Source organism: Cuculus canorus, chromosome W (genome assembly GCF_017976375.1).
Source record: "Cuculus canorus isolate bCucCan1 chromosome W, bCucCan1.pri, whole genome shotgun sequence".
NCBI classification, from domain to species: Eukaryota; Metazoa; Chordata; class Aves; order Cuculiformes; family Cuculidae; genus Cuculus; species Cuculus canorus.
This window is the reverse complement of record NC_071440.1, coordinates 5,343,084-5,365,437: the sequence shown is the minus strand read 5'-3', so window position 1 is coordinate 5,365,437 and position 22,354 is coordinate 5,343,084. Positions and strand designations below refer to the sequence as shown.

The window sequence follows — 22,354 nt, the reverse complement described above, 5'->3', positions numbered from 1 at the left end:
GGTTCCGCTTTTAACCCTTTCCGCTTTTCGCTAGGGTCCCTGTTTTTCACCCTTTCCGCTTTTCGCTAGGGTTCGTCGTCAAAGATTCACCCTTACCGCTTTTCGCTAGGGTCCCTGTTCGGGCGCCACTTGTTGGGGGAGGGGAGCCCCGGAGTCAATGAACGAGTCCTCCCAGAGGTATGAATCATTGCTCGTTTATTGTAACATCTGAGGGTCTATTTATACAGATAATCAGAGTGCATGTTTCCATGGAATCAGAATATTTACAACATATTCTAATCGTGAAGTCACACTGTTAAACTACGCACCCGGTTCCCATGCCTGGTTCTGACTTTATCAAGCCAGCCTCCTCATTCTCATGAGATAGCAAAGCTCTCAGAAAACATCACAACCTTGAAGCCTTATACTAAGGCTTTGTATCTAAGAACTGACTATAGGCCTTTGTGTCTAAACATTGATACTTTAGCACATTCCTTTCTACTGATCGTCATAGGCAGGGTTGTGCAAGCAGGCTTCTAGGATTACAGCACATCCAGTTTGTTCCAATATAATTTCTACATTGGGGGAGATGTTATTGCACAAACTCACTGTTTCCTTTGTTTTTATTTTGTTAGCTTTGGGGTTTTTTCCTTCTCCTTCTTTCAGGCCAGGATGAGAGAGCAGCGGAGCTCAGCAGGGAGTAGAATGAGAAGACCATTCGTAGCATACAGACAGCTCTCCAGAACTTCTGAGAGTTCCTCATTTCCAAGTATCCCTCTGAGACCCAAGAAATCTATGTCATCCCCTGCAAAGGGCTTGATGCCTACCCTACTTCTTCTTTGTGAATGCTAGACAGAAGGATGGTTCTGAATATGAGCTCCTACATACACAGCACAGAAAGCCTTAAATAAAAAATATTTAATGTAATTAATTCATATCCAACGATAATAATTTATTCGGAAACTTCAGAAACTTCTTTTCCCCACCAACCCCAACAAAAAGGAAAAAAGTCAAATATTTTGAGGTGAAGGTCGTATTTGGACCAAATAAAAATGTCCTGAAACTTTAGAAACTCTTAAGACCAAATTAAGTCCAACTTTCCTTGCCATAGAATCATGTAATTATATATCTTGGAAGAAATCTCTATTCAACCTCCCTGCTCAAAGCAGGGTCAACTAGATCAGGGCCTTGTCCAGTCAAACTTTTCATATCTCCAAGGGCAGAGATCCCAAAGACTCTTGGCAACCCTATTTCAGTATTTGACTACTCTGACAAGGAAAAAAATTCTGCTTATATTTAATTGGAATTTCCTGTGTTGCAACTTGTGTTCATTGCCTCTTTTCCTATGCTGGTGCATCTCCAAGAAATCTGAATCCATCTTCTCTACTCCCTCCTATAGGTATGCAAAGAAAGCAATTAAATCTCCCCTTCATCTCTCCTTAAGGTTGAACAAATCCAGCTCCCTCAGATTCTCCTCATATATCACGTGCTGAAGACTTGAATCATATTGGTAGTCTCCACTGGACTTGCTCTACCATGTCCACATCTGTCTTGCAAATAGCTGAGCAGGTAAACCCAGTTAAAGGGGGGGGGGGGGGGCACATATGGAGTGTCCCAGGAATGACATTGCTGAGGTATGAGCCATTTGCCAGTGGGGTGAATGGTGGAACTGAGACTTCTGAAACTCTGGTGATGAGACATGGACAGAGGGGTCAGAGGATGAGTGCAGCAACAGCATTTTCATCTGTCTGTCAGTGCTTAACAAAGCAAAGGGGCTCCCACTAGCAGTGTTCCTCAGGGCTCAATTCTAGGGCCACTTTTGTTCAATATTTTTATCAGTGATCTGGATGCAGGAGTTGAACGCAAGTAAGTTTGCTGATGACACTAAACTGGGAGTTGCTGTTGACTCTCTTGAAGGACAAGAGGCCTTGCAGAGGGATCTAGATAGATTGGAGCACTGGGCAATCATCAATGGCATAAAATGTTAGGAAACATTTCTTTATCGAGATGTTGCATGACTTGATTATTTTTGCTTTAAAGTTACTTTGCAGGGTGCTAGCAAGATGTAAGCTGTCACTGTTGGTTAATTTACTGGGCACCAGATGGCTTGAGCTGAAGTCTTCAAACAAAGCAAGCTTGAGACAAACAGTTCTTGCAAGATGTGGAGCCAGCAGAGACTGGTTGAGTTTGTCAACAACAATAGCTAGAGGGCAAGATGACCTGGTTTGCAGGCCATATGTGGAGACTTCAAAGGAAAGTTCAGTTGGAGGACGGCCATCAAGGATTGCTCAAGACACCCAAGACCCTCAAAGACCACCGTCTCAGATAACTGGACATGTGCAAGGAGGAGGAGAAATATCATAATTAGTTCTGGGAATGTAGTTAATATGTATGATTGTTCCAGGAATTCTAATGAATATACATATTTTCTTGTAATAAAAGAGGAACCGGCTGAGGGGTCCAGCATGCACAAATAGCTTGGAATAAATCCTCTGTGCATCGAGCGCTGTCAATAAAGGAATGCCAGCTTCGTAATACAGAAATTGGTATTAAGGCGTTTTTATTTTATTCACGATTTTTGGTGACAGAGAGAGTGGTCAAACACAGGGACAGGCTTCCTAGAGAGGTGCTCAATGCCCCATGTCTGTCAGTGTTTAAGAGGCATTTGGACAATGCCCTTAATAACATGCTTTAACTTTTGGTCAGCCCTGAATTGGTCAGGCAGTTGGACTGGATGGTCATTGTAGGTCCCTTCCAACTGGAACTGTTGTGTTGTGTTCTATTCTATTCTATTCTATTCTATTCTATTCTATCCTATCCAAAGATGGGAGAAAGGCTAGGACAGGGGTTATTGTGAGTATGGAACCTCGGAGAAGATAGTGTCCAGTGTCCACTTAAGTACTCAAGAACTAATGCATCTGGGTACTATACTGGGTTTATGTGGCAAGGTTTTCGTAGCAGGGGCGGGGGCTGTAGGGGTGGCCTCTGTGAGAACGGAACAGGAGCGGTTCACGTGTAAGACAGAGCCAGTTCCAGCCAGCTCCAAGATGGACTCACCACTGGCCAAAGATGGGCCGTTGGTAGTGTCTCTGTGAAAGCATATTTAAGAAATGGTAGGAGCAGCTGAGGGAGAGAGGAGTGAGAAAAATGTGAGAGAAACAATGATGCAGAGACCAAGGTCAGGGAAGCAGGAGAGGGAGGAGGTGCTCCAGGTGCCGAAGCAGAGATTCCCCCGCGGCCCATGGAGAAGACCATGGTTACACAGACTGTCCCCCTGCAGCCCGTGGAGGACCCCACGTTGGAGCAGGTGGATGTGCCCCAAAGGAAGCTGTGCACCTGTGGAAAGCCTGCGCTGGAGCAGGTCTTCTGGCAGGACCTGTGACCCCATGAGGGACCCACGCTGGAGCAATCTCCAGGTGAGGCCATGCTCCCCAGGTGTGGTATAGAGCATATTTTGCACATCTGCTCTTATATGGACTGGCCAAAGGACTACTGCATAAAATTCACTCTACATATTTATGCTAATGGCTTTGTTTTCACTGTTTATTCTTTTTTATATTACGCTGTCAAATTAAAGATGGAAAAAAAGCAAATTCAAGCAATTTTGTTGTACGAGTTCAAAAGGGGACGTAAAGCAGCAAAAACTGTCAGGGATCAAGTGGCAGCAGCATCCTAATGTGACCAGCACGGAGGCCCTGTGAATGCTTGGCACTGACTATCTCGAAAGAGAGTACTTTAAGAATCCAAAAGGGTACTGGTGGGTCTTTGGTCTTGCCACCATGGATGCAGAGAAGATTAAACAGCTGCCTACCTTGCCTGGCCCCTTGGGAGATGGTGTAGTTTAATCCCAGCTGGCAACGAAGCACCGCACAGTCGCTCGCTCGCTCCCCCTGCAGCAGGACAGGGGAAGAGAATCAGGAAGGTAAAAGTGAGAAAACTCATGGGTGAAGTGACAGGGCCTGATCAACAGGCCTAAAGCAAAATAGTTGACCCATGGATGATTCGTATTGCATTGCTATGTGCACTGTTCAATCTGTAACTTCTCACATTGCTATTATCATCCCCCACGAGGGACCCACGCTGGAGCAATCTGTTCCTGAAGGACTGCACCCCATGGAAAGGACTCATGCTGGAGCAGTTTGTGAAGAACTGCAGCCCATAGGAAGGACCCTCATTGGAGAAGTTCATGAAGGACTGCCTTCCATGGGAGGGACCCCACACTGGAGCGGGGGAAGAGCGTGAGGAGGAAGGAGTGGCAGTTGAGTCTGTTTTGCCCTTGACAGTAATTGCTGAGTGATCTCCCTGTCCTTATCTCGACCCACAAGCCTTTCGTCATCTTTTTCTCCTCTTGTCCAGTTGAGGAGGGGGAGTGATAGAGCAGCTTGTTAAACATCTGGCATCCAGCCAAAGTTAACCCGCCACACTCCCGGGGTAGCCTCTCTCTGCTTCCACCTCCTGTGTACTTCCCTTTTGTATTTGAGCTCAGTCAGGACTTCCCTGCTCATCCATGCTGGCCTTCTGCCACATTTGCTGAATTTCCTGCACATGGGAATAGACTGTTCTTGTGCTTTGAGGAGGTTGTCCTTCAAGATCACAAAGAACCCTCGGGCCCCTTTGTCCTCCAAGGCAGTCTCCCACAGGATCCTCTCAAGCAGATCCTGAACACACATAAATCTCCTTTCCTGAGGTCCAGGGTTTTAATTCTATTATTCTTTTTGCTCCCTCCTCTCAGGATCCTGAACTCCACCATCTCATGGTCACTGTTGCCAAGTCTGCCCTCAATCTCTACATCCTTGACCAGTTCTTGCTTGTCTGAGAGTAGCAGGTCAAGCAGAGTATCTCCCCTAGTTGGCTTGTTGATCGCCTGCATCAAGAAATTGTCTTCAGCAACTGGACCTAAGTCATAATATGCTTAGACGGCAGAAGAGAGACATGACTGAATAACATTCATGTATATAATTTGACTGTACTCAAGAGCTGCTAAGAGAAAAAGCAAATGCAAAAGTTCAAAGCGAGGAGAGAAAAAAAAAAAAAAGATAATGATCTACCAAGAAATACCTCCTTTATTAGATTGCAATTCTTTTTTAAAAATTAACCAAGAGCCAGGAAAAAAATACAAATTCTCATGGCCAAAAAAAAAAGCACTCCTTTGTTATAAGTAAAACTCCGGGCCAAATTTTTCATAAGTTTTCAACCTTTAAATGATCATACGTTTAAAAAGACGGATTTACATCTGTAAACAAACCTTGCAAATGGCAATTGCTCAAGCAGAGATCTAAGTACCAGGTTTACTTGTGCAAAACTGCAGAGAGAGATTTAGAAGGCACTTTGGAAAGTGTGGCTCAACGGCATTTTGTGCCAAAGCATTCCCTCATATTTCTATTCTATTGTACAGACCCTGTACAATATCATTATACTGCTATTTCTCAGACTGGGAGATCTTCGGAGCAGGAGGTGTCTAAGATTAGTCTCTTTGCATCAGGACTAGCATGAAGAAGGAACCCTAAGCACAGACCTTTATTATGTGCAATCATGAAAATATACTGAGTAGTTACGGTTACTGAAGAGACTTCTTCCGAGTCCCTTTATTGCTATGGGCCAAACCAGGTAACCACTATGCAGTGTCACCACCTATTTTCTGTATGCTCTAACAAGCCCTGTGGGAAGGGAGTGGGAGACAGGACACAAATATGGTTTAGTCTTGTCTCTACATCCCAACCCTGTGTCACCAGAGGTTTAGCATGTTTTCGTCTAAGGTGCTGCAATACTTTTACCGTGGTTGCAATTGAGAACTTGGGTGTCTAATTTTAATAAGCATACTGGTGAAAGCAATGCAATAGATCTCAAAGGCAAAGGTCAGGACTACATAGTTTACCTGCGTGTGATTCAAATGCACTCCAGACAGTAGCTGAGAAGTAGAGTTAGGAAACTGTACTGGGTCTGGCCGGGATGGAGTTAACATCGCCTACGGATGGGAAGTAGAGGATAAATCTTTTTGCTTTTCGTTGCTTCTGTGTGCGGCCTTTGCTTTTCTTTATTAAACTGCCTTTATCTCAACCCACAAGTTCTCCATCTTATATTCTCCCGCTGTCCCACTGAGTAGGGGGAATGAGAGAGCAGCTTGGTGGACACCTGTCAGCCAGCCAAGGTCATCCCACCACATATGCCATATAATTCCCTGCTCAGCAATAAAACCCGGGATGGTCTTTCCAAAGTAGCTGTTGCTCTGGGACTGGCTAGGCATTGGCCTGCTGGTGGGAGGTAGTGATTGCCTTTACATCACTTCTTTTTTTCCTCTTACCTTCGCTTAAACTATTTTTATCTTGACCCATGAGTTTTCTTGCCTTTACTCTTCCTATTCTTTCCCCCATCCCACTGGGGGGCGGGGACTGAGCAAGCAAATGTGTGGGAGTTTAGCTTCTGGGTGGGGTCAACCCACCACAGAATTACAAGCAGATGTATTGGGTTTACATGGCAAGATTTGGGGGGGCAGGCTACAGGGATGGCTTTTGTGAGAACATGACAGAAGCTTCCCCCATGTCTGATAGCACCAGTACCAGCCAGCTCCAAGACAGACCCACTGCTGGCCAAAGATGAGCCAATCAGCAACAGTGGTAGCACTTCTGTGATGACATAGTTAAGAAGGGGTAAAAACTGTTGCACAACAGCAGCTAGGAGAGAGGAGTGAGAATATGTGAGAGAAACAACCCTGCAGACACCAAGGTCAGTAAAGAAGGAGGGGGAGGAGGTGCTCCAGGCACTGAAGCAGAGATTCCCCCACAGTCCATGGAGAAGACCGTGGTTACGCAGACTGTCCCCCTGCAGCCTGTGGAGGACCCTGTGTCGGAGCAGGTGGATGTGCCCCAAAAGAAAGCTGTGTACCTGTGAAGAGCCTGCACTGGAGCAGGTCTTCTGGCAGGACCTGTGGCCCCACAAGGGACCCACGCTGGAGCAGTACATTCCTGAAGGGAATGCGCCACGTGGGAAGGACCCATGTTGGAGAAGTTTGCAAAGGACTGTCTCCCGTGGGTGGGACCCCACACTGGAGCAGGGGAAGAGCACAAGGAGGAAGAAGTGGCAGAGACAACGTGTGATGAACTGACCGCAACCCCCATTCCCCGTTCCCTTGTGCTGCTCAGGGGGAGGAGGTGGAGAATTCAGGAGTGAAGCTGAGCCCAGGAAAAAGGGAGGAGTGGCGGGGAATTGTTTTTAGATTTGTTCATTATCCTACTCTGATTTGATTGGTAATAAATAAAATTAGTTTCCCCCAGTCGTGTCTGTTTTGCCCATGATGGTAACTGGTGAGTGATCTCCCTGCCATTATCTCAACCCATGAGCTTTTTTTTTTGTATTTTTCTCCCCCTGTCCAGCTGAAGAGGAGGAGTGATAGAGAGGCTTGGTGGACACCACAGCAGGGAATAAAGGGGAGGGGAAGAGAAGAGAGAATATGAAGAATGTAATGTAAAAATAAGAGCAACAGCAAAGAGGTAGATGAAAAACATGATGAGTATTCTCATTATCTGAAATCTAATTGTATGTCACTGCTTCAGAATGAGGCAGTCTAACTGGGACACCAGAGAAACAAAGAAAAGGAGTACGTAATAAATATCATATCAGTCATTAACAAGCTGCGCTTTGGTCTTGTCCAAAGCATATTCTTAAATCAACTTTAGAATGTGATTGCAATTTCAGACTTAGGAGCATGAAGTTCACATACTAATTAAATAAATTGTGGTGTGGCGCGTTCTACAAAGCCTGACAGTGCTTAGTTGATATATTGTTTATTAGAGACTTCAGACGTTCCCCCCTCTATTTTATTATACTGCTTAGAGTAGTGGATCAAAAGGTAGATTATTTTCTGTTCTTTCTGAACTATTTACTGCAGATGTAACGGGTAACATCTTAACACCTTAATGGATTACATCTTAACACCTTTTCTCCCCTTCCCCCTCTTATTTGGCAGAGTAATAGAACCCAAACAGCCTTGTTACAAAACTTGCACTTTTATTCCTGAAATTCTGGTTAGTGACTGAGGTGTTCTTCCTCCAGCTACAGGAGGCTTCACGCTCGCAAGCTCTCATCCTCCTGGGAGACTTCAACCACCCTGACATATGCTGGAGAAGTAGCATGGCAAGCTGTAGGCAGTCCAGGGGACTACTGGAGTGCATTGAAGATAATTTCTTTGTCCAGCTGATAGAGACTCCCACCTGAGGGGATGCAACACTGGACCTGATGGTCACTAATACAAGTGAACTCATAAGTGACATTAGGATTGGAAGCAGCCTGGGCTGCAGTGATCACGCACTGGTGGAGTTCAAGGTCCAGAGGGATATGGGAGAGGCAAGGAGTATAGTCAGGACACTAAATTTCAGGAAAGCAGACTTACAGCTCTTCAAGGAGTTACTCGGTAGGACCCCCTGGGACATGGTCCTCCGAGACAAGAGAGCGGAACAGAGTTCGCAAATATTTAAGGATGCTTTCCATGAAGCGCAAGAGCGCTCAGTCCCCGTATGTAGAAAATCAGGCAGGAAAGGGAAGAGACCGACATGGCTGAGTTGAGACCTGCTGGTTAAACTAAAAAAGAGGAGGGAACTGCACAGGCAGTGCAAGCAGGGACAGGGAACCTGGGATGTGTATAGAGACACTGCCCAGTTGTGTAGGGATGAGGTCAGGAAGGCCAAGGCGCAGCTGGAGCTGAACTTGGCAAGGGAAGTGAAGACTAATAAGAAGGGCTTCTACAGGTATGTCAATCGGAAGAGGAAGGTTAAAGAGAACGTGCCCCCACTGATGGTTGGGAATGGTGACCTCGTATCAGCAGATGAGGAGAAGGCTGAGGTACTTAACAACTTTTTTGCCTCAGTCTTCACCGATAACTGTTCTCCTCGCCCCTCCTGGATCATGGGACAGCAAGATGGTGACCAGGGGGGTAAAGCCCCTCCCACAGTAGAGGAGGATCACGATCGTGAACACCTGAGGAACCTGAACATTTATAAGTCCATGGGACCTGATGAGATGCATCCCAGAGGGAATTGGCAGATGTGCTTGCCAAGCCACTCTCCATGATATTTGAAAAGTCATGGCAATCGGGAGAAGTCCCTGGTGACTGGAAGAAGAGTAACGTTGTGCCCATTTTTAAAAAGGGTAGAAAAAACGACCCTGAGAACTACCGACCTGTCAGCCTCACCTCTGTGCCTGGGAAGATCATGGAACAGATCCTCCTAGAAGCTATGCTAAAGCACATGGAGGACAGGGAGGTGATTAATGGCAGCCAGCATGGCTTCACCAGGGGCAAATCCTGTATGACCAACCTAGTGGCTTTCTATGATGGGGTAACCGCAGCTGTGGACACAGGTAAACTGACGGATGTGATCTATCTGGACTTCTGTAGAGCCTTTGACACGGTTCCCCACAACATCCTTCTCTCTAAACTGGAGAGATATGGATTTGATGGGTGGACGGTACAGTGGATAAGAAACTGGTTGGATGGTCGTATTCAGAGAGTATCAAAGTGTAAGGTTTCTGAGGGCTGTCTGAAATCAGGAGAAAGAAAACAGGCAAAAATTCTTTTCTTTCTCTTTCTTTTCTTTCTCTTTCTATGGAGAGAAAAAAAGGAATGGAAATCACAAGCAAATAGCAAAACAGACACCTGCATGTGGCCAAGAAAAATTTTCCTGTCTCATAATTTGTTTTCCTGGAGGTCTAGTCAGTAACAGAGGGCTAGTCCCAAACAATACTCACCTTTCTTTAGAACTAACAAGGCGGGGGGCGGACAGACTAGATACATCCATGTGACTGAAGGCATGAGCACACCACACTCAGTGGAAGAGTGCTTCAAAGTTGTGCATAGAAGGAAATTATTTTCATACAAAACTATCCCCACTTCTCTGTCTCATCCATCTAGGCCACGGTATAAAGGCAATGATTAGGCAAATATATGGAGATAGGGGAGGGATGTGAGGAGACAAAAGACTGAAGCAAACTAGGCAAAGATTACTGGAACACAAGTCAAATTTGTCAACATCTGGATCTGTGGATACCCTCATGCCCTACTTGAAATGCTTATCAAAACAGCATGTTCAGGTTATGTACTGCAGTGATACAGCCTGTTTCAGAATAAGCTCAGAACTGAACTTCTCCCAGCTCTGAACAGAAGGCCCTTCAAGAGATGCTTTCATCATGCAAATCTAGCTAGTGAAAAACAACAGTGGAACACAGTGTCACTGTCAGTCTAAAGCATACCATGAATTTAATCAACAGGTAGGCATCAGCCTGACCTCGGCAGCGGGGAAGATTATGGAGCAGTTCATCTTGAGTGCGCTCACCAGGCATGTGCAGAACAACCAGGGGGGATCAGGCCCTGATCGGAATTGGGTAGGAGTGTTGATCTGCTTGAGGGTAGGAAGGCTCTACAGAGGGATCTGGACAGGCTGAATCAATGGGCCAAGGCCAATTGTATGAGATTCAACAAGGCCAAGTGCCGGGTTTTACACTTCCGTCGCAACAACCCCATGCAACGCTACAGGCCTGGGGAAGAGTGCTTGGAAAGCTGCCTTGTGGAAAAGGACCTAGGGGTGTCAGTTGACAGATGGCTGAATATGAGCCAGCAGTGTGCCCAGGTGGCCAATAGCATCTTGGCTTGTATCAGAAATGGTGTAGCCAGCAGGACCAGGGAAGTGATCGTGTCCCCCCCCCCCGTACTCGGCACTGGTGAAGCCACACCTAGAACACTGTGTTCAGTTTTGGGCCCCTCACTCCAAGAATGACACCGAGTTGCTGGAGCGTGTCCAGAGAAGGGCAACAAAACTGGTGAAGGGTCTGGAGCACAAGTCTTATGAGGAGCGGCTGAGGGAACTGGGATTGTTTAGCCTGGAGAAAAGGAGGCTGAGGGGAGACCTTATCGCTCTCTACAACTACCTGAAAGGAGGTTGTAGCGAGGTGGGGGCTTGGTCTCTTCTCCCAAGTAACACGTGATAGGATGAGAGGTCAAGTTGTGTCAAGGGAGGATTAGAGTGAACATTAGGAAAACTTTCTTTACTGTAAGAGTGGTGAAACATTGGAACAGACTGCCCAGGGAAGTGGTGGATTCACCATCCCTGGAGGTGTTCGAAAAGCATTTAGAAGTAGCACTTTGGGACATGGTTTAGTAGGCATGGTGACGTTGGGCTGACGGTTGGACTTGATGATCTTAGAGGGGTTTTCCAACCTTAATGATTCCATGAGCCTATATAATATTCCTTTGTGTGAACACCTGGAGGTGTTCGAAAAGCATTTAGAAGTAGCACTTTGGGACATGGTTTAGTAGGCATGGTGACGTTGGGCTGACGGTTGGACTTGATGATCTTAGAGGGGTTTTCCAACCTTAATGATTCCATGAGCCTATATAATATTCCTTTGTGTGTGTTCTCACTGTTAACGAGATCTGCAGATGAGGGGTTCTAGTCTAAGGCAATTTATACATGAACAAATTTATACATGAGCCAGCAGTGTGCCCAGGTGGCCAAGAAGGCCAATGGCATCTTGGCTTGTATCAGAAACGGCATGACCAGCAGGTCCAGGGAGGTGATTCTCCCTCTGTACTCAGCACTGGTGAGACCGCACCTTGAGTACTGTGTTCTCTTCTGGGCCCCTCACCACAAGAAGGATGTCGAGGCTCTGGAGTGTGTCCAGAGAAGAGCAACGAAGCTGGTGAGGGGGCTGGAGAACAAGTCTTACGAGGAGTGGCAGAGAGAGCTGGGGTTGTTTAGCCTGGAGAAGAGGAGGCTGAGGGGAGACCTTATTACTCTCTACAACTACCTGAAAGGAGGTTGTGGAGAGGAGGGAGCTGGCCTCTTCTCCCAAGTGACTGAGGACAGGACAAGGGGGAATGGCCCGAAGCTCCGCCAGGGGAGGTTCAGGCTGGATAGCAGAAAAAAAATTTTCACGGAAAGAGTCATCGGGCACTGGAACAGGCTGCCCAGGGAGGTGGTCGAGTCGCCTTCCCTGGAGGTGTTTAAGGAACGGGTGGATGAAGTGCTTAGGGACACGGTTTAAGGGAGTGTTAGGAATGGTTGGATTCGATGATCCAGTGGGTCCTTTCCAACCTGGTGATTCTATGATTCTATGAAATCCTGCTTCGCTGCTCCCAGGGAACCAACTGATCCACCTTTGGGGAAATGTGCCACCCAGAAGGTTGCACTAAGTTCTCGCCAGTCATTGTGCCTGTGTCATATCATTTACTGAATGCATACAGGGAGCCTGTACAATGTACGAGGTAAATCCATTATTTCCCCAAACTGTTGGAATAGATACACACACATGCATACGTTTCTGTCTGCCAAACACCAGGCATGTTTTAGGGATAGTAGTTCTCACTCAGGAAAACATGATACCTAATACTATATTTAAAGAACAATTGGTTGCTTCAGATTCTGAATTGGGCTTAGGCAAAAGCATGACATCTTAATTACAAAATATATTTATATCGGGTCCCTTGGCACTTTTTATTTCAAGATTAATTCCTGTTGCTTTTAGCTTTACCAGAATATTACTGTTTGGGTTGAAATTTTCTAAGCTGTAGAGTCAGAGACAGCCTGATCGTAATGTCCTTCAGGATACAGACCAAAAACGTAAATGGAAGGGGCAAATTGCTTCCTCAACTTTTCACACCCTCCAAAGCAACAGTCACAGATCTTTATCCTCAGTTTGTGATCTGATCTGCACAAATGTCTTTTATCTGTATTTTTGCTATTTATGAATCATATGGTATTTTTTACATTTATTCATTATATGCCAAACAAATAATTTTGTTTGACTTTGTCCAGGTGCATGCAGCTGAAAGACATTGTGATGTGGCTCTGAAAAATAAAACAGTACTTTCTCGATGTTGAAAACCCCAGTACTGAACGGGGCTTGCTCTCTGTTGCCTGTCTGCAGTCTGAAAACTAGTTTGAAACTGAATCAGTAGGAAAATGGTATTTGCTCTAGGAAACCAGACAAATTATTGGATAGCATGGAAGGACTCATAGAGATTTAAATACCATGTTCCCAAATTCCAGTAGCGTTTAGCACTGTAATAATTTACCAAGCATTTGACCTTACTAGCAGACTAAAGCACCTACCAAAAATGTTGCGTATATCTTTAAAAAAAAAAAACAACAAAGCACAGTAGTACACATCCACTAACTGACAAAAGTTACTTCAGACAAAATAGTGTTGCTGCACTCATTTAGGCTAATACAGCTCTATTACTACAGCAAGACAAACAACCATTTCCTTCCTCCCATATTAAAAGAACCCCATATAACGTGTAAAAGGTCTTACATATTACTGTAAAGCCAATAAATATTTCAGTCTAAATAAAGATAATATTTTAGCAAGGCATTAATAGAGGGAAATCAAACCCATAATATTAATTGAATTTAACATTAACTTATAACGTGCAGTGCTTGAAATTCAGGAGGAGTGAAAATACAATATTTCAGTATGGTTCTGACCTCGGGAGGAGTAAGGAGCAACTGTTTCGTATTCAGACAGGATATCAAATTGCCTCTCTGTAAGGTAATGTAACCCACATCTGCAGGAAATCAGTTGGAACTACTGTTTTAAACACACGAGATCCAGCTAACCAACTGCTTGTGGGGAGGAAGTGGTTCTAAGCTCATATAGGCTCCGTGAAACAAGTGTGGCAACAATAATCTACTGCTTATTAGTGGACTAGTGTCAAGTAATAGCTCTGTATTGGGTTTACGCAGCAAGGTTTTGGTAGCAGGGGCTGCAAGGGAGGTCTCTGTGAGAAAGACCAGGGACTGCCCCCATGCCAGACAGAGCCAGTTCCAGCCAGCTCCATAATGGACCCTCTGCTGACCAAAGCTGAGGCAATCAGCGACACTGTTAGTGCCTCTGTGAAAAGATATTTAAGAAAGGGTAAAACACCGCACAGCAGCTGTAAGAGAGGAGTCAGAAAAAAAGCATGAGAAACAACCCTGCAAAAACCAAGGTCAGTGAAGAAGGAGGGGGAAGTAGTGTTCCAGGTGGCAAAGCAGAGATTCCTCTGCAGCCCATGGAGAGGGCCACAGTGAAGCAGGTTGTTCCCCTGCAGCCTGTGGGGGACCCATGCTGGAGCAGAAAAAAATGCCAAGGAAAAGTAGTGGCAGAGATGAGCTGTTATGAATTGACTACAACCCCCCCATTCCCCATCCCCTCCTGCACTGCTCTGCAGTGGTGGAGGTAGAGGAGTTGGGAATGGAGGAGTTATATTGCCTGGGAAGAAGCAGGGAAGCTTCTTTTAGCTTTGTCCTTTGTTTTTTTGTTTTTTTGGGTTTTTTTGTTTTTGTTTTTTTTCCCCCCTCTCCTTCCCTCATCATCCTACTCTATTTTTAATTGGCAATAAATGAAAATATATTTCCCCAAGTCGAGTCTGTTTTACCTGTTTTACTCATGATGGCAATTGGTGTGTGCTCTCCCTGTCCTTATCTCAACCCATGAACGCCCTCATCTTATTTTCTCCCCTTGTCCTGCTGAGGAGGGGGAGTGAGAGAGTGACTGGGTGGGGGTCTGGCAACCAACCGAGGTCAAACCACAACAAACTCTCTACTTGAAGCTCTACAGATATTGTCATTCAGAATAAAACCCTTTGCTGGAAAAAAGTAGTGATATGCTCCTACTCAAAATTTAAAAGCAATAATATAGCTTTTTACTTCACTGTACAGTTTATATCATAAAGACTGCTTGCAGAATATATACTTTTCCATTCTATTAGAGGCTGCACTTGAATGTTTTATTTGGTTTCAGGTTTATGTTTACTTAACAATGCATAAGTGAGCCTGGTTACAAACAAAATATAAGCTTCTTAATTTTCTTCATTATTTTTTTCTCTACTTCTTAAATTGTATTTTAATACACTTTCTTTCCATTTCCTGGCGGCAAGCATACTTTAATCAGTTCTTTCCTTAAAGAAAATATTTTCACCTAAGTCTTGCACAAGGTGCAAGTCTTCTAATTCCTGAGAAATATTAATTTTCAAAAAGTCAGCTTCAAAAGACTGAAAAAATGACCATGTCCTCAAGGAAAGCAAAAAGAGGAATTAATTCACTACTTCCCATTGGCAGGCAAATGTCCAGCCACTTCCTGGAAAGCAGGGCCTTAATACATGTAATGGTTAGTTGGGAAGACAAACACGATAACCATGAATGTCCCCCCTTCCTCCTTCTTCCCCCAGCTTTTATTGCTGAGCATGATGTCATAGGATATGGAGGGAGTATCCCCTTGGTCGGTTGGGGTCAGCTGTCCCAGCTGTGTCCCCTCCCAACTTCTTGTGCATCTCCAGCCTACTCACTGGTGGGGCGGTGTGAGGAGCAGAGAAGGCCTTGACTCTGTGCAAGCACTGCTCAGCAATAGCCGAAATACTGTTTGATCACAAATCCAAAACACAGCACTACAGAGTCCCAAATGGTCAGGCGTTTGTGCGTAGGAGGTGAGGAAAACACAGGTTTGGGTTTTTTTTTGTCCTTGTCAAATGTGTTAGTGATGTTTCATTTTTTTATAAACTCTTGTGCTTCCCTTAGGAATTCGGTATTTCTGTTAGGGATAGGAGTTTTTTTTTCTGCCTCCACAAAAATAAGCCTAAACTTGACCATACCATTAGTTTTAGCTAAATATCATTATGAGAACATCACAGGAGCTAAGCACCAACAAGATGTGAGAAATTCCAGAGTCAGGACTGAATATCACATCTCAAGCCTGTCTTCACATATTTAAAGGACACATATTTCAGTTTTCTCTCTCACTGATTACAAAGAACAGTAAAGAACAGTATTTCAGATGATCTGTAACAATGTCATGCTCTGTAATTCCTGAGCAAGTACATCTTACTTTTGAGAGATGGTGGAACAAACATTCCACATTTCTGGACAAACTATGTGCAACCTTTTGAGTAACTTTCTAGCCACACACTTGAAGATCTAAGGTACAAAAGTATCATAATTACATCCTGAACCATGCACAAGTAAAAAGTTGATGAAAAGGGTTGAAGGCCTAAGTCATGAAACTCTGTAATTACCAGATTGCAGCTAATGAATGTAATAGTAGCAGAATTAGTCACACACAGTTCTGAAAACACAGAAGTCTATACTGCATGTGAGCCAACACCAAAATAAAATGTTTGCATGAGAAATAATTGCTTAACTCCAGTTGGACCTTGACTCTCTCTTTCTTTTCATTCTTTGGAAAGCCTGCAGTGCAGTTTCATGTTGGTGTTCTGATTATACCCTGCTTTGAGGAGGACATCTCTTACCAATGGCCCCAGACCATCTGTTACTTTTTTTTTCCCCTCAGTGCCCCAAAAGTGTACTTGCAAAGTAGAGGTGAATTGCCAACCTGAACTATCATTAGCAATAACCATTGCCCTTCGGAAGTGGCAAACAGGGAACACAGCTTTGCATACCTAAGGGAAGAAATAACGCAGACTCCTGAAGCCAAGATGAAGCCACCTCAGCCAGAACAAACCTTTCCCCCCCTCCTGGAAGTCCAGGATCAGCACTTCTCGGCAGACTTTTCTCTCTCTGTTTCTGCACGCTTGATACCAGGAGCTTCCCGCGGGCTTCTGTCCGGGGGCAGCTCCCTCCCAGGTAACTGCGTGCACAGGCAGGTCAAACTTGCTAAGGCCATGCAGTACACGCAGACCGCCTCTTCCCTCCGCCTTACCAAAATACAGCCGCCACTGCCTCCTCTACAGAAGTGCTTCTCTTTTTTCCCCTATCTCCTACTGTGACAGATATCACAGCCCCTCCTCTCCCCCCTCTCCAAGCAGCAGCCGCGAAAGAAGGAATGAACTATTTAATCTGCTCTATAGGGGAGAACACAAATTAGGGTCTCTTTCCCTTCTCTAACGCTGGAAGACAATACCACTTCCTTCTTTTCCCCCTTTAGCTTTCTACACGCCCACAAGGGAAAGGATTAAGCTCGTTTCAGCAGGGCTTGTTTATTCTTTCGCTTTGTTGGTTTTTTTTTTTTTTTTTTTTTGGCTCCGGTTAGTATCAACAAGCTTTCTACAGGGAGAGAGGGAGTGTAGTGGTATTTTCTACCGAAGGCTGAAGGGATTGGACACGAATGTGGTAAAGACTAGACTGCAACCGTTAAAGATATGGGGGAAGGGCAAGCAAAATTTTGTTCCTCCGCCCCTCTTCCTGTTCTGGCGCATGCGCATACGTGTGGGGGCAGATGGTACGGCGGGAGCACTGTTGGCCTCGGGGAAGCTTTGGTGGAGGAGTGTGCATATATACATATATCTCGTATTTATGTATGTATATTATACAAAGTACGTATCATATGCCTGTGTGTGGTCTTGATTGCGTGGGGAAGGGGAGTGAGAGAGCACGAGCAGAGGGGGGAAGTCACGTGCGAATGTAAGCAGGTTGGGATGAAGTTGGGGGGTGCTACGCATGGGTGGAGAGGGGTCTCTAGGGGTCAGAGATGAGCTTGGGTGGTGTCTGCGCTAGGAGGGGATGTGGGCGCATGTGTGTAGATGTAAATGTATTTGGCAGCTTGGTTTCGATATCCTTCTAGCCACAAGGCAGGAGGGTAATGACGTGGGGTGGGGGCTACCCTTGGTGGAGCGCTCTTTGGCATCCTCTTCCCATCCCCTGTTTTTTTTTTAATCTGTAGCAGTGTGATCTTGAGCGGCTGGAAGCACCTCGGTGGCGGGAAAAGGAAGTGCAGATTTCACATCGCTGTGAAAACATGAGCCGAGATTTCAAACCCGGAGACTTGATCTTTGCTAAGATGAAAGGTTATCCCCATTGGCCAGCCAGGGTAAGACACTCCTTCCCTCCTCCCCTCCTCCGTGTGCAGGCTGCTGCTACCTCTTTACCTGTCCTTTTTTCCTCCTCCTCACCTATTCTGCTCTTCCAGTTCTGTGTCAAGAAGAGTGTTTTCAGACACCCATAGAGAAGAAAACAGATAAATTGTGTCGTGCCTCTGTCTTGCCAATGTGTGTGTGGGTATGTGTCTATGTGTGTGGTAGCACTGCTGTTGCTGAAAGCGACTTCTGCATTACACTGCAGATCCCACGCTGTGGTTTGTTCTCGGCTTATGGTGCTTTATAAGTCTCTTTTTTTGACATATAGCACCATCTAGTAGTCATTAGCCGTCGTTAGGTTTTTTTAAGTTGTGGAAGGGCTGCTTGAATTCCGTATGTGAAGATACGTATTGGGTTTGTGTTGAAATCGAGCAGTAATTTTTGAGAGTATTTATCTCTTTAAAGCTTTCTATATGTCTGCAGTGGGTTGACCCTGGCCAGAAACTAACCACCCACCAGCTGCTTGCTCACTTCCCTCACAGCAGGATGTGGGACAAATTTGAAGAAAAAAAAAAAAAAAACAAGGAAAAACATGTGGGTTAAGAAAAAGACAGTTGATAAACTGTGAAGAAGAGGGAGAAAAAAAAAACAACCCAGAAGTGATGCCAAAGCAATCACTCACCGCCTCCCACCAGCAGACTGACACCCAGGCAGTCTCCAAGCAATGGCTACTTTGGAAAGATCAAACTCTCATTTTTTTTTTATTGCTGAGCATGACTTCACAAGGCATGGAGTATCCCTTTGGTCAGTTTGGGTCAACTGTCCCAGACATGCATCCTCACAAATACTTGCCCATGTCTACCCTATTTGGGGTGGGGAGGCAGAGTGGGGAAAAAGAGAGAAAGCAAACACTGTTCGGCAATAGCCAGAACATCAGTGTGCTATCAACACTGTTTTAGCCACGGATCTAAAATACGGCACCATACAGGCTGCTATGAAGAAAGTTCCCAGCCAGATCCAGTGCAACATCTTTTTGTAACATGTAGATGTTTTCAAATAGAGAACTTGATACTCTGTTTTTGTAATAAATCAAGAGAAGTGCTTGAGTTTTCTCATAGTGTAAGTTCATCTTTAGAAATGAAGACTGCTATACTGTTAGCACAACAAATTCTGAGATTGTACAAGAGCCAAGAAATGCTACTGTGAAATAACTGACACTTTGTGATAAAAAAACCTCCCCAAATCTTAAGTTTTGAAAGGAGTACTCTTGACTACTAAAGCTAGCTGTTCCTGTTTCTAGGGTTTATGAAAGGCAGGTCCAGCCAAACTAAACACCTGATCTCCTTCTATGACAAGGTGACCCACTTAATGGATGAGGGAAAAGCTCTGGATGTAGTGTACTTGGACTTTAGTAAAGTCTTTGACACCGTTTCTCACAGTATTCTGCTTGAGAAACTGGCTGCCAGTGGCCTGGACAGGCATCCCCTTTGCTGGGTAAAAAATTGGCTCCATGGCCGGGCCCAAAGAGTCGTAGTAACTGGAGTTAAATCCAGTTGGAGGCTGATCACAAGTGGTGTTTCCCAGGGCTCGCTGCTGGGTCCAGTTCTGTTCAATATTTTTATCAGTGACTTGGATGAGGGGATCGAGTGCACCCTTAGTAAGTTCGTGGATGACACTAAGCTGGGAGAAAGTGTCGATCTGTTTGAGGGCAGGGAGGCTTTACAGAGGGATCTGAACAGGCTGGATCAATGGGCTGAGACCAAGGGGATGAGGTTCAACAAGGCCAAGTGCCAATTCCTGCACTCGGAACACAACAACCCTGTGCAGCACTACAGGCTTCGGGAAGAGTGGCTGGAAAGCTGCTTGGTGGAGAAAGACCTGGGGGTGTCGGTTGACAGCTGGCTGAACTTGAGCCAGCAGTGTGCCCAGGTGGCCAAGGCAGCCAACAGCATCTTGGCCTGTCTCAGAAACAGCGTGGCCAGCAGGACCAGGGAAGGGATTGTGCCCCTGTACTCAGCATTGGTGAGGCTGCACCTTGGACCCTGTGTTCAGTTCTGGGCCCCTCACTACAAGAAAGACATTGAGGTCCTGGAGCATGTCCAGAGAGGAGCAGTGAAGCTGGTGAAGGTTCTGGAGCACAAGTCTTATGACAAGCAGCTGAGGGAACTGGGGTTGTTTAGCCTAGAGAAAAGGAGGCTGAGGAGAGGCCTTATTGCTCTCTACAACTACCTGAAAGGAGGTTGTAGCAAGGTGAGTGTTGGTCTCTTCTCCCAAGTGATAGGCGATAGGATGAGAGGGAATGGCTTCAAGTTGCGCCAGGGGAGGTTCAGACTGGACATTAGGAAAAATTTCTTCACCGAAAGGGTTCTCAGGCACTGGCACAGGCTGCCAAGGGAGGTGGTTGAGTCATCATCCCTGGGGATACTTAAAAGATGGGTAGATGAAGTGCTTAGGGATGTGATTTAGTAGTGGACAGGTACGGTTGGGCTTGATGATCTCCAAAGTCTTTTCCGACCTAGTGATTCTATGATTCTGTAGAGTAGGTCGAGGGAGCAAGTATGTAATCAGTCTTCCAGTCCCCTTTCCTGTTCTCCCTGCTCCCTTCAAGATTCACCAAAGTGCAGCTAACAAAGTCAGCCAACAAATGCAGCAGTTTGCACAGAAGAGTGCAAAGAAAAGGGCCTCAGCTGAATTCATACCAGAGTAAACAGTATGGTGGTTCTAGTCTAAGGCAATTCATACATGAACAAATCCTGCTTCGCTGCTCCCAGGAAACCAACTGACCCACCTTTGGGGAAATGTGCCACCCAGAAGGTTGCACTAAGTTCTCGACAGTCATTGTGCCTGGGTCATATCGTGCACAAACACCGCCATGTCATTACGAAAGGTCCGTCATATGTTTTCCTCTGAAAGTGAATTCAATAACGCTACTGCAGTATAGAGCACGCACATTTCACTAGGTTCATAGTGTACTTTGCAGGGAAAACTTACATTTATTTACTTACAATGTCTATATAAAATAATTAAAAATATAACAGGGGACAGAGTAGATATTCAATCAAACTGTTTTTGTAAGACACCCTGAAGGTGCTTTCATTCTGATCAAAAGGTCTGTGCTTTGTGTCCTGATCCTGCAGTCGCTTAACACTTGCTTATCTGAAGGTCATGATTATTCCACTGAAGCTCCATACCTGTGCACGTGTATGAGTTTGGAAAATGAAAGGCCTTACCTCCAGATTCATGGAAGCATCTTTATACAGACTTGGAGTAAGTTCAACCCATGTAAATGCTTTCTTGACCTGGGATAGTGGTGACTAGCTGAGTTTACGCATCACATAGGCAAATCACGGCGTCACTGAAGCCAGTGGCAATATCATTGCAAATTCCAAGGGGAACAAGATTTGATGCATGGACATAAATATGGATATAGAATACTGTTCATTCTTAAGAAAATGGACTACAATATACCTTCTTATGGACCACGCAAGGCAGGAGTCGGTGTTGAGTTGCCAAACTTCCGTGTGCATGGGGTATGGTGGCTTTAAGCCATGTTTTTTGGCCTAGCAAACCTGGGTTATTCAAGGGGTTGGAAATGCTGCCAATATAAACTAAACTGAGTGTATGTAAATGGTGTGGAGGTGGAATGGCACCTTGCATGTAGAATCTCCGTTATTCAATTTGATTACTTGTCCTTCCCCAACTTTAAATTAATGCTATTACCTATTAAATATAAACACTCCTCTCTGTAGCTTGTATTGAAATAGAGTATTATTAATCAAAGATAGCTTCTCAACAAAGATAGATGATACAGAAATATTTGCAAATGAACATATAATCCATCTCAGAGAATTAGTCATGTATATGGTCATCAAGTAGAGAAGTTTAATATCGTTACCATCTATGCAAAAAGTAATAGCAATAATGGGCAGAGAAATGCTAATTTCTGTAAGACAACTGATATGCTAGAACCATCTCTTTGCAAAATTACAACTAATTTATGGAAGGTGCCAGAATCATTTTACATACTGGATTTGCACCATTTGTGTAAAGCTGCCAACAAACAAATGAAAAAGAAAATAACCAAACACAATTTGTCTCTTTTTTTTTTTTTTTTTTTTTAATCAAGAAGGAATATTCTGACGCAGTGCCTTGGTGATGTTCATTAAGAAACTCTTCAAATGTTTCAAGAGAAATAGTCAAAGTTAATGACCTGTGCTGCGTGAATTCCATATAATATTAGGGAAACACAGTATAATTACAGCAATTATATCTGTAACAGTTACACTGCTCTGGGATAATTTTGCTTGGTTTTTTTTTTTTTTTTTTTTTAATCAGCATTCCTGATAAAAATTAAAGAAAAACTTAAAAATTAGGGCCTATGTGCCAGCCTTCCAGGGAAGAATGTTTTCTCTTAACAGAGCACTGACTAGGTGAAATTAGTCTGTATCCAGAAAAAACTTCTCTGGACCAGCTGTTCTAAATAAATGCTAAATTCCTCCATGGAAAGGAAGCATTAATAGCTAACAATTTCACAACAACAACAAATACATTATGCAACCACCACAGACCCCCTTGATATAAGAAAAAGAAGCAGATGTGTAA

The 22,354-nt window shown here is 44.7% G+C and overlaps 1 protein-coding gene across 1 annotated transcript in view; it reads left to right on the top strand.

The window, feature by feature from the left end:
- The first annotated feature begins 17,175 nt into the window (after positions 1-17,175).
- LOC128850257 (lens epithelium-derived growth factor-like) overlaps positions 17,176-22,354 on the top strand; it is a 98,709-nt gene continuing 93,530 nt past the window's right edge. The window contains exons 1-2 of the mRNA XM_054053260.1: positions 17,176-17,223; positions 17,623-17,766. Coding sequence (XP_053909235.1) covers positions 17,176-17,223; positions 17,623-17,766 — 192 coding nt within the window. The remainder of the gene's footprint in view (positions 17,224-17,622; positions 17,767-22,354) is intronic.